We start from the raw sequence: 12124 nt of genomic DNA, 5'->3' as shown, positions 1-12124 counted from the left end.
GTGAACTATTCTTTTTGGGGCTGTTTGGTATGTGGATTTAGGTCGGATTTGGACGAAATCAAGCCAAACGGCCTAAAATGCAAATCCAAATCTCACGGCAAATGAAATCCGCGGTTGACGGAAAAAGACCACTTTTTGCGATAAATCCCGGATTTCGCAAATCTACCCATTCGGCGGATTTAACTTCTTATTCGCGCGAGAGGAGGAAGTACGAATATTTCCAGCTATTTTTCTTTTTAACTGCGTTAAATCCTGACTTGCATAGCCAAACAGTCACAGAGAATTTAACTGGATTTATCATGAATGTTATCAAACAGTTTTTAGGATTTAATCCAAATTTAAAAGATTTATAAAATCTTACTAAAATGAAATTCTAGGATCTACCAAACAGCCCTTTATAATGCCCGTTGTTATCTTATATTAGGTAATAATGCCCGTTGTTGTCTTATATTAGGTAATGGAAGGTCCTTTATTTCATCGTATCAAATCCCGCTACGCTCTGGCAAGAAGATGACAACAGCCGGAATGAGCGAAAGCACTATGGTGATGGATCCGGGGGCCGCCTTCACTCTTCTGCTATCATGCCCTGACGGCCTTCCAAGATCAAGAGTTAGTTCTTTTTTATACTTCCATTTCATAAGCAACCAATCCTTCTTCTTCGTGATTTTGATCGAAGGAATCACAGAACATGGATAAGCCTCCTATCGTTAGTTAGTTTTTTCCTTGGATTCTACTTTGAGGAATCCCTACAGTATTGTAAACACTCTGTGAGTGCTCTCTAGAAGATGAGAAAAAGAGGAAACAACTAGGGTTTTTTTCCCTGTAATTTTTTGTTTGTTTATTTAAAAAATTTAATCCCTGGGCACAGGATGCTTTCGGTCTGTTGCGATTCTAATGGGTCATCATAATCTTTTATAGAACTATAACCATCATTGTTAGAACATTATTCTAACTATTTTGGATTGGCTTTAAACTCTCTTTTATTCATTATTACAACTCCAATATTTGGAGGACCCCCCTTCTTCAAAATTTTAAGTATTAACTTACATACTTTGCTTACTTTTGTACTTTTTGCTCATTATCTTCATGCAAGGCACTTAAGTCTATTTTTTCACTACTTATATCTTCATTATATGTTACTCCTATTGTCATACCCTGGCTCCGGAAGGTGGTATACCCCGGCAATATTTGATGCGATGAAGGGGTAAAAGATCATGTTTTATACTCACAGAAGAAAGAGTGCTTAAACCAATAATATAAAATATAGCTGAGGAAGCAATGGAAATGAACTCAAATATTTATTTCATTAATAAGGATTTAATAATTGTACATTAAAGCAATATGACTACTACATGCAACATAACTTTGAAAGAAATAACAACATGAAAGAAACCTATCAAACCCACAAAATAAATATGTAAAAATCTACTAGAAAATAATAAAATACCAAAATAATCTATTGCTGATAAATTTGCTCCTGAAGGGAGCTCATTAAGTATATCGGCAGGACTTGCTATAAAAAGAAACAACTGGTGAGTTTGATAAATAATACTCAGCAAGTAACTCCTATCTATCAAAACATAAACGACAAAGAAATTGAGCATGCAGTATAAACAACCAAAAGGTGAAAGTATCAACCTATATTCACTATATCAAAGTAGCAATGACATATGTCATGTTTCTTAAAATATATTTTAGTATGCTAGTGCTATAAGCGTGTATATTAAACTACAATAAATGTCAAATTCTTTTAATGCTTATAAATACAATTACACTAGATATCATTGTACCTCAAAATGACTTATCAGTCATTTCTGTTATTTAACTCAAATCTATGTATATATATATAGATACATATCTATAAATATCTATAGTCGGTTGGTCAAGTACCCCTCACCGGCAAGGTAAATACCAACCCAAATAAATCCAATAATTTTTTATAGAGTGATCACTATGTGGGCTTGTCGACCCGACTAGCCAATATCTAATAGAGTTCTACCAACTTACATACCATTGCACACTTGTTTATAATTTCCAAATTTTCAAGAACGTTTTTCAACATACATTATATTTTTGATATGATGATTATCATTTCATAATATAATATGATTTATAAATTTGATATTTATTGCATTCAATGAGGATTACATAATTTAATGTACGGGAGGTTATGCAACAATACGTCAATAATGACCTATCTATCAAACTTGTTTGTTCATTATGAGCATATGCATAAAATAGAATAATTTGTAATAATAGGACTAGCATTTAAGCAATTATCAAAGCACCAAAATTCAAATAGCACGGATTACTTTCCTAATAAAGAAAGGCACGCTTTTATCCCAAACTAAATAATAGTTACTTACTACGATTGACACAATCCTAATTTGATTATGGTTTGCTCAACAACGCCAAATGACGATCCTATAAGAAACAAAAACCAATATAAATGATAAGACTAAAACAAAAATATCCACTACTAGAATATAGTTAAATATTATAAGAGAATGCATGATTATATAATTTGATAGATATGAAGATAAAAGGGGAGTCTGGAGAAGAGTGGAGAAGATGAAAGAGCTTACTATTGAAGGAGAAAAAAATTGAAGAATATGCTTTTTGTTATTGCCAAAGAACCAAATGGCAGCTATGAGGGAGAATAGAGGGAGGTTTGGTGGCTATGGAAAGGGGGGGGGGGGGGGAATATGATGCCCTAGGTTTCAATTTGCCTTAAATGTCGAGAGAGAGGCTCGCGGACAGGAGAATCACGAGAGGTGGGAGAATTGCGTGATTTTCGCAATTGGAGAGAGAGATGGAGCTAGCTGGAGGCCATTTCGTTTGCACACGGATGAAGGACGGGCGTTTGATTAGTGCGAGCGGCTTCGGTTCTCACTATAGGGAGGAAGAGGTCGGGCGGACTGTTCGTCGCAATAAATACCTTGACCGATTCGGTCCAGGATATAACAACTATCCTCTCTTCGGTGGAATCATTTATCATATTACAATTCTTATTTTACCACACATTTTGCTCTTCTTTATTTATTTTTTTTGGTCCGACTCAACTTGGTTGTCAATGCTTTCTCTCTCCACCCTAGTCCCAAATCCCCTTAGTATAGCTAGTTTAAATATAGTTTTGTAAAATTTATCTATTCTCTATGATATTCTATTTTCACATAGTTTTTTTTGTGTATATCTCCATTTTGATCATATTGCTTTAATGTTGAAGTTCCTTCATCACCTATATATGGACTAAGCCGTGATAATGAAACTTATAGGATCTTGATTTTATATAATTTCCCAGCGCAATCAATTCAATATTCAATATGCTAAAAATGTATATTCTCTCCTCAATCTTTGTTTAAATTATCACAAGTTATTTGTTTACTTAAATTACCATATTCTGATTAGTTTTAGATAGATCACAGCAGGTTTAAAGTATTAGAAGCATATTATTTTCAGATAATTTACACCAAAATATCTCATCTGGAATATATTTTATAACCATTTCTATAATCGATATGAAAATATATAAAGTAGTGCATATCCTTGATATAACCCCTAATAGGGTGAAAATTCATTGGTCACTCTCTACGATCACTTCTAATGTTACTCCATGCTCAATTATATACATCTTTAATAACTTTAATATACTTTTAGCCAAAAATTATTTCCTATATGATCACAAAAATAATTATCATGGCATGTGGTCATGCATTTTCTTGATCAACAAAAATAATATAGCGATCTTTTTATTTTATCTATTAATTTTCATAGCATAAAAGTTCATAGTAGATCTTGATATAATAATCCATTGATTCTTCTATGCTGACTTGATTTTTCTCATTCTTTGTTTCACCATTCTCTCCCATTCAATCTTGGTCATATCCATATAAACCTTATTCTCTACTATAGCTAGGTCATAATTATAAGATCAGAGGAGAAAGAAAATCTATACTTTGATTGTGATTTGCAATGAAAGACGTATTGGTTAGTGATATGGTGGGTAGTGCCATGAATATGTTTGCAGTTTGCAATTTATACATTTATTAGAGCCAATCTAAAATCTTAGTAGTCATAGGAAGTACAAAGATAAAGCTTGGTGTTTTGTGTTTCTAATGGATATATCCCACATCATGTTAGGTAGACCATGATTCTATGACATGAGTGTGGCACACTGAGAGAAAGTTCTTATGCATTTGAGCACAAAAAGAAAACAATTAAACTTCTCCTCATGCAACCATTAGAAAAACCTACAACAAGCACACCTCACAAGACGAATTCTGAAATCAAAACACGCCCAATCACAACAAGAATGTCAAAATCCAACTAATAGTGATTGTCAGTCCTAAACTCCAGTCATTTGTAATGATCCTATTATATAGCTTTTATAGAAATGATTTGTTAACTATGCCGCTAAGCTGCTCTAATATCTCCAATTGTTCCTCAATAATCAATAGCTATTTTGCATGGACCTAAAGATTTACCTATACAGAAGTCAAAGTTACGTCACGGCTATTTCAGGTTTGAAATATCTTAAATGGTAGTCCCCTTTTCCAACTTAATTGAGTCAGCTGTAGGTATTTAAGATGAATAGTTTATAATTGTACATTAATTCAAGATACGCAGCTATTCAATGCAATGTGGATTATGTTTCAACATAATACGTAGTGAGCCCGCTTTTTGATTTATTTTCTTCCACTTTTTGATGTTGGATTTGATTTTTTTCAAAGTACTTTTCGTTGTATTTAGGATTGAATTTCATCAACCTTTTTTGTTCCTTCTCTTCCTTTTGTTTTCTTCTTTATTATTTTATGCTTGCTTCACGAGATGCATGAAGGTCCCTTTTCCCATCCGTTCAACTTTTAGGTTTTCTGGCTCAGATAGGATCTTAAGGTGGCCTTGTCTTTCTTTGTTGGATGAAGTTTTATGTTGACACATTAATTAAAGAAGTGGAGAAATTCAACGCTATTTGGATTATTTATGAATTTAATATATGATGATCCTTTCTTGCTGATTCGTTTCATCTACTTATTGATGGATGCCTTGGATTTGATTTTGCTCAAATTACTTTTCATTGTCTTTAGGATTGAATGCCATCAAACTTTCTGTTACAATTTTTTTTTCTTTTGTTTTCTGTTTTATGATTTCATGCTTGCTTCATTAGATGCATGTAGGTCCCTTTTCCCAGTCTTTCAACATTTTGGTTCATGTATGATCTCAAAATGCCTTTGACTTTCTTTGTTGAATGAAGGTATATGTTGACTTCGGCATATCATATGACAGGATTCCTCATCCAGATACTAAATTGGAAGAATCTATAAATGAGGTATGGCTTTTTTTCGCTCAACTACTAAAATAATTGGTTCATTCATCACTTTAATTTATAGACCATAGTGATCTCATCAGAGTTGTGCTGTAGCATTTTTTTTCAACAAAAGATGAGTATCTATGCTTTATAGAAAGTAAAAGACAATCCATATCTAATATTATCATTCGTGACATAGCATAGTTTTGTTAACATGCAGTTAACACATTCTTTGTAGAAAACTAGTTCATCAACTGTTCTTTTTCTTGACACTTAGTGGAGACAGTGAAACATTTTCAAGCATGTCACATATTGATAAATTAAATGCTGCTTTGAACCTTTGCTGTTTAGTTTTACTTACTGCTTTTGATTTCATATTTTATAGATATGGACCCTTCAAACAGAAAAGAACCAATCACTCTATAATGGAAAGAAATTCAGAGTATGCATAATTCAACATTCCTTTGCTCTAGTTTCTTCATCTTAATGTCATATTGATGCTTGTGTTAACGCTCGACAGTTCGTAGAAAAAAAATTATCTAAAATGGATAAGGAGCCATATTGTCCTGCCTTTAGTCTCTGAACAAGTCATGGGTAAAGGTTCTCATACAAATCAAAATTTGAAAGAATGAGATTTTTTTTTTAATTCTTTTTACTTTATGACCTTAAACACAATTTTTTTTCTCCATGATGGTGAAAAGTTTTCAAATTACCCATGGAAATATTAGAGCAATTTAACATTTTGTTGCTGATGATGGGATTGCATCATTTCAATCATTGCCTGCAATGATATAGATGGTTTGTTGCCTATGCACACACGTAGTACTTTGAGGATTGATGTTTACATAGAACTTCTTTGACGGAGCCTTGATATCGTGGTTGCTTTTTTTTCTCCTTAAGAGGAATGTAGTATATTTAGGCATGGTACCACTTTTTCTAAAGACTATGTTTTAGATCAAACATTGAATTGTGGAAAACATTTATGTATTGAATTTTGAATAACCAGTTGCTAAAACAGTCAATAAATTACTGTAGAAGTTAAAGTTGCATTTTAGGATAACTCCAAGCTAAATTCTCTCAACTGCCTGTTAATATAACTTCAATCTAAATTGACTTGATAGCCCTATTAATTTGTTTAATCAAAATGTTGTTTCACTGGTTGGTTGTCAATGTCATCGTTATCTCTATTTAAACTATTGGCATGAGTTCTTAACTCTAGTTTATATAATTTTTTTTGCAGAATTTCTAGCCATGTCATCTTTAGTCTACCAATTTTATTTTTTAATTATTTCAAATTAATTTGATCTATTTTGTTATGTTGGTGCATTTACTATTCTCTATTATGCCCAAATAACATCTCTAATTTTCGGCATCTTATTCAATAGGCAGTTAGCACCACTCCTACCATTGTCTGATATAATTATTTCTTAGCTTATTCTTGCTAGTTCTATCACACATCTCTTTAGACATTGTCATTTATGCTACCCTTGATTTGCCTACCAATGGCTTATGTTTCACGCAATATTTTGAACCCTATAGAGCTGATCTAATTGCATATAGTTGATAAAATTGTCCGTTAATTCTCCATGATATTCTCTTATAGTATGATGCTCCTAAGCCAGTTGTCCATTTTAAACTTTTGAATATATTTTGTCGTCTATATTCTCATTCTCTCATATAATGGATCTGAGATGTTTGAATTGATTACACCTTGTTTTTAATTGATCTTTTAGTGATATGGATTGATAATTATCAATATCATACATACTAAATTACAAATTATAGATGCAGCCTTTGCTCTGCGTACTCTGAATTCTTTTGTCTTATTAAAAATTTCTCCAATTGTGGATAATGAATGTCAATACATAAGACATGTTCGCATGATATATAGCTTTTCACGAAGTTGGACTGAATTAAGAATAAAGAAGTTGGGTGTATACATGCTCTTAGAAGCCTGATTGAGTATATTCAAAATAATTTCGTGGTAATTGTTTTTAATCAACTAATTAACAGCACTACAATATGAAATAAATATCATGTGAAACTGTAACTGCAAGTTGAAATAACTCAAAGCTACATTGTCCAGTAACGAGGTGAATTGCTAATCCAAATAATTTTTTTGAGCTAAAATAATAGTGATTCTTGTTTGGTGTAACCCAGGTTTTTATTAGAAGCATTAGGAGGATCGAAACACTTGTGTATCAGCTTATTTTTATTATTAAGCAACACTGCTGAACCTATTTAAAAAACAGAACATTCATTTGTTCAAAAAGATGGATACTGTTTTGATGGGGGCCATCTATTGTATTTCTTACAGGTTTAGGATGCAAGAAATTTATTGAAGCTTTTTCTATTTTATCCTCATTCAAAAGAGGAGCTGACCCAATCGTTTATTACAAGCCTGCTTTAGTTTCAACTTTCAACTGCAAGTGCAGTTCTTTTAGGGTGCGATATTGATGCGCTCATGGTTTCCTTTTCTTTTTAGATTCTGTGATGCTTCTGACATCTCACTTGTTCTGATTTATAGTATGGGGGACACACACTTCATCATGCAGATGGTGCTGACAATAAATCCTCTGTATGCCTTCACTTGGGTCTAACGGATTACAGGTTCTTGGCTTATGCTTTCTTTATCCTCATTAACTGTTTTACCTTCTTAGGACAGTCATTTTTTTTAGCATTTATTATTCGCCTACTAGCGTGTAGAAAGCATCCGAGGAAAGCTTTTTGTAGAGTATTCCATTGTGTATCTTGTTTCCTTGTAAAGTTCATTTTTACTGATATCGAAATGAACGGTCATTACATTATTCTTTTTTAATAAATGATGGTTTTGGAAAGGTGGGGAACCACCTACTGAAAATTTTAAACAGTGAACAATGAAACTATGAAAGTGTATAAAAAGAAAAGAGTTCCAGTAATTTAATGATCCATTGGTTTTGTGTCAAGTATTCTGAGTAAGTCTCGTCATTTAATTTTTTTTCTGCTATGCAACGGCGTCAGTGGAAATGGCCTTCATTATATGCGGGTATGCCAAGTTCCTACAATTCAATGTTAATGTTTTTTATTCTAGCTTCATATTGTCCTGGCCAGGCAGTATAAGATATATAATGGAAAATTCATGGGTTCGATGTAGCAAACATGGAAAAAAGGCCAAATTGGTCAGATTATTTGTCTGGGCGATTTTAGTCCCAGCTATTTAATGCCTCCAATTTAATCCATTTCTTTCAAATATGATCTAAAACAATCTTTCTGTTGGATTAATTTTACTGATTTGAGGAGTCAAGAGATTATTTTGGATCATATTTGAGGAGTAAATGGATCATTAGATAGGTTATACCAGAACGACACCTCAGAAACAGTCCAGGGGCCCATTTTGACTTTTTTTTTCCTCAACAAATATGGAATGTTACAAAAATTCACTGATTTTTCATACTAGGTTTCTCAGTTCAAGGCTAGTGTATCATATCATTTATCCCTTGTTAATTCTGATTCTTAAATATCTCAGAAATGTCAGGTGAATTGGATGCTAACATTTTTTTATTGATTAGGATAAGTTTACATTCTTCTGTGTTTGTCAATCTACTTTGCATTTACAAAAATCATTAGAAATAATGCTCTAGTGTTGTTCTACATGAAAATGCTTTTCTAAACTTTATTTATCAATCAGGACATTTGTTGGCACAAACTTGAGCCCTCTCTGGGAGAATTTCCTTGTTCCCTCAAAAGGTAATATTTCCTTGTTAAAATGTGCATAGCTCTTCCGTTTATCAAACACAGTTAGGTCATATTGCCACATATTGGCGAGGTATCTTCACTCAAGCCAAATATTTAAATTAATTTTTGTTATTGCTTAGTGTTTAGTTGACATTATACTAAATCAAACACTTAGCAAATAGTAAGAGCTTCAGCATGTCAAAGATTACAGCCTGTTAATGGATGTCTAGTGAGGTATCAAAAGTGATGAATACGATAAATTTTGTTATCTTGATCATATAAAAAGAAATAATTGGTCTAGAAGAAGAATAGGAAGGTGAATGGAAGAATAAATGAATGAATGCTTCAAAGGGCGGGAGCAAATGGTAGTCAGGTTAGCACCTTTCATGATGGCATTTATGGCATGGCTAAGGGGGTCCTCGTCTAAGTGGGATCTTAGATTATGTTTTGGATTTTTATTTAGGGTAAGAAATCAGTTTAGGTTAGAATTTGGTTTAGGCAATTCAGCTCGGCTGTTGAGGGGTCAAGCATATGTGTTAAGCGTTCGGAAGAAGTCGATTGATCGAAAAGTAAAGATGAAGAGAACAATAAGAAAGTGATGCATGTTCATAATACTCTTCAATGTTGATCTCTTCATCAAGAACTTCTATTCATTAAGTTCAATTCTAATAACAATCAATGCTTAGCAGGGCAACATAAGTGATGAATTTAGCTGATTTAAATGCTTAATTTATTGAGAAGAGATGAATCTTGTGTAAAAGATGAATTGTGGTGGTAAAAGATGATTGAGATGAAATATGAATGAATACTTCTAGAGGGGATGGCAAGGGGTAAATAAAGAGAAAAAAACCTTATGGTTATGAGAAAGAGAGATGAATTAATCCATTGATGAAATGGAAGAACAATATAATCACCAGCAATATTTAGAATAGTTTTTCATAGTTAATTTTAAAAGACCGATAGCTTTGGAAAGATCTCTGAAAGATTGGAAATTGGACTAAAGTATTGGCATTTGGATGCTGATATTTTTATTTTTATTTTGCTTGGTCTTATGGTTTGGCTGTTTTGAGTTTGTTTGGGGAAACATGAGGTTTAATAAATAGATTTGATTGGATAAATTATATCTTTTATTAATTAAGGGGACTGGGTTGTCTGCATGGCTGAGGAGAGCTCAGATAGGGTGCAAAAGACATAGGAACATAGATTCACGACAGGAGGCCTGGAGGGATCCTCTTTTAGAAAAGGAGGAGAAAGAGCTAGTTAGAGTAGAGTCTGCATTCAGGTTTAAACTTAAATGTTGAATGGAGTTGAGATATTTTTATGAAGGGGATTTAAATTTAAATTTAACAGAAAATCAAAGAGGATTTGTGGAGGTGGTTTCAATTTGAATTTGTCGATGATGTCTCGTGGAGTTAGTTGAGTGGGATGAGGGGGCTGGGGGCTGTGAGGTGTATTTGAGATGAGGGGATTGAAAAGGGAAGATGGATGATGTCTTTAACGATGGCATTTCATTGGAGAGGGACTCTCAAATAAGCGGATTAAGAGGAGTTTTTTATTATGTTTTGCATTTATTTGGGTTTAGTTTGGGACATGAAATCAAATTTGGATGGAATTTGATTTCGGTAATTTAGTTTTTTGGTAGTGCAGTTGTGAATCTGTTAGATGTTGACTGATTGAAGAAATAAAGGCGAATTGAAAAAGATGATTTCATGTTCAGAACACATTTTAATGTAAATTTCTTCATTGAGAACTTCTTGTATTCGGGAACTTCAGTTCTGAAACCAATTTATGTTTAGTGGGGTAGCGGAATTAAAGCTTGATTGTTAAGAAGGAAGAATTCAGTGCAGAAGGTCATCAAGAAAGTTAAGAAGACATTTGGAATTAAAGATGAATGGATGCTTGATGGGGATGGTGACAATACCAAAGAAAGAGAAAGATATCATCATGGCGAGAAAGAGTAATGAATTTGTTCTACGAGAACATGTCGATAAAAGTTGTCTTTATTCTACCACTACCTTTTTCAATGACAATCTTAGTTAGACCTATTATTTATATTTGTAGCTATAGTTGGACAATCCAACTCCAAGAGCAATAAAACAATCTAACTCCAAAGCATTAAGATGATATCGAACATGTCCAAATGGCAATCAACCCTCTTTCCCGTACAAATATCAAAATGATGAATAAGGATGATGATCCATGACTAAACTAATATAACTATAGGCTATAGTTGGACAATAAATAATGAGAACTAAACTAATATAACTAAAGGCTCAAGATTTATGATTGGAAGCAGGCTTCTCGTATTGCAACATAAGTTCTTCATCGATAATGTATGCAACTGCCATCTATCAAAAGACAGTCCAATGGTCAGATTATTAAGTTTCAATATCCGTACTGTAACATTGGTTTTGGAAATTCTATAAATTTTCATAGAAATATTCAGATAAATGAAGATATATAATTTGTTTTCTTATTGTGGCTAATATTTTGGTGCCTTATATTTCACATTTGACACATTTATATAAGGAGATACCATATTATATATATATATATATATATAAGGAGATACCAAGTGCCCGAAAATTAGTAGCTCCAATCAAAGAGATTAGAGTTTGCAACTTATTATAAATGTGTATGGCCATTATTATCTATCATGAGCGGGCTGTTTCCTATTTGACTTTTGAAAAGACATTGCTTGGATGAATTCTGACGTGGCAACCATATAGTCCTCATTTTTATCAAGTTGTAGTGATTGGTTGATAAAAATAGGAGATAATTTATGGTGTTTCATTTTGTCATTTGTGCTAAATTTATACAAATTTAGGGGACCTCTCGTAGAATATATACACTATTTAGGGGCTGAAAAATAAATATATAAGTAATCACAATTAGAACTAACTACAACTTAGGGGTTAAAAATATAATTTGTTCTCTTATTTGACTAATATTTTGGTTTCCTATCTCTCACATTAATCGCATTTATATTAGGAGTTGAAAATTAATTGCTCCAATCAAAGAGATTAGAATTCTCAACTTATTAAAGCACATATTTTACCCTTATCTATTATGAGTGGGCTGTTTCCTATTGGACTTTTGCAAAAC

General features: G+C 32.8%; 1 protein-coding gene across 6 annotated transcripts in view; it reads left to right on the top strand.

Moving 5' to 3' along the window:
- The first annotated feature begins 445 nt into the window (after nt 1–445).
- The window catches only part of LOC110105942 (nudix hydrolase 9), a 38077-nt gene continuing 26398 nt past the window's right edge, over nt 446–12124 (top strand). For 5 of the 6 annotated variants that reach the window (XR_002304189.2, XR_002304188.2, XM_020835640.2 and 2 more), the window contains exons 1-5: nt 446–609; nt 5252–5326; nt 5691–5747; nt 7833–7915; nt 8973–9031. Coding sequence is in view for 4 of the 6 variants with exons in the window: in XM_020835640.2 (XP_020691299.1) it covers nt 511–609; nt 5252–5326; nt 5691–5747; nt 7833–7915; nt 8973–9031 (373 nt within the window). In the remaining 2 variants the exon portion in view is untranslated. The remainder of the gene's footprint in view (nt 610–5251; nt 5327–5690; nt 5748–7832; nt 7916–8972; nt 9032–12124) is intronic. The other variant, XM_020835639.2, reaches the window with a different exon arrangement.

Source organism: Dendrobium catenatum, unplaced genomic scaffold, assembly GCF_001605985.2.
Source record: "Dendrobium catenatum unplaced genomic scaffold, ASM160598v2 fragScaff_scaffold_754, whole genome shotgun sequence".
Classification (NCBI taxonomy): Eukaryota; Viridiplantae; Streptophyta; class Magnoliopsida; order Asparagales; family Orchidaceae; genus Dendrobium; species Dendrobium catenatum.
The sequence above is the reverse complement of the archived record's forward strand: the minus strand, read 5'-3'. Positions and strand labels throughout refer to the sequence as shown.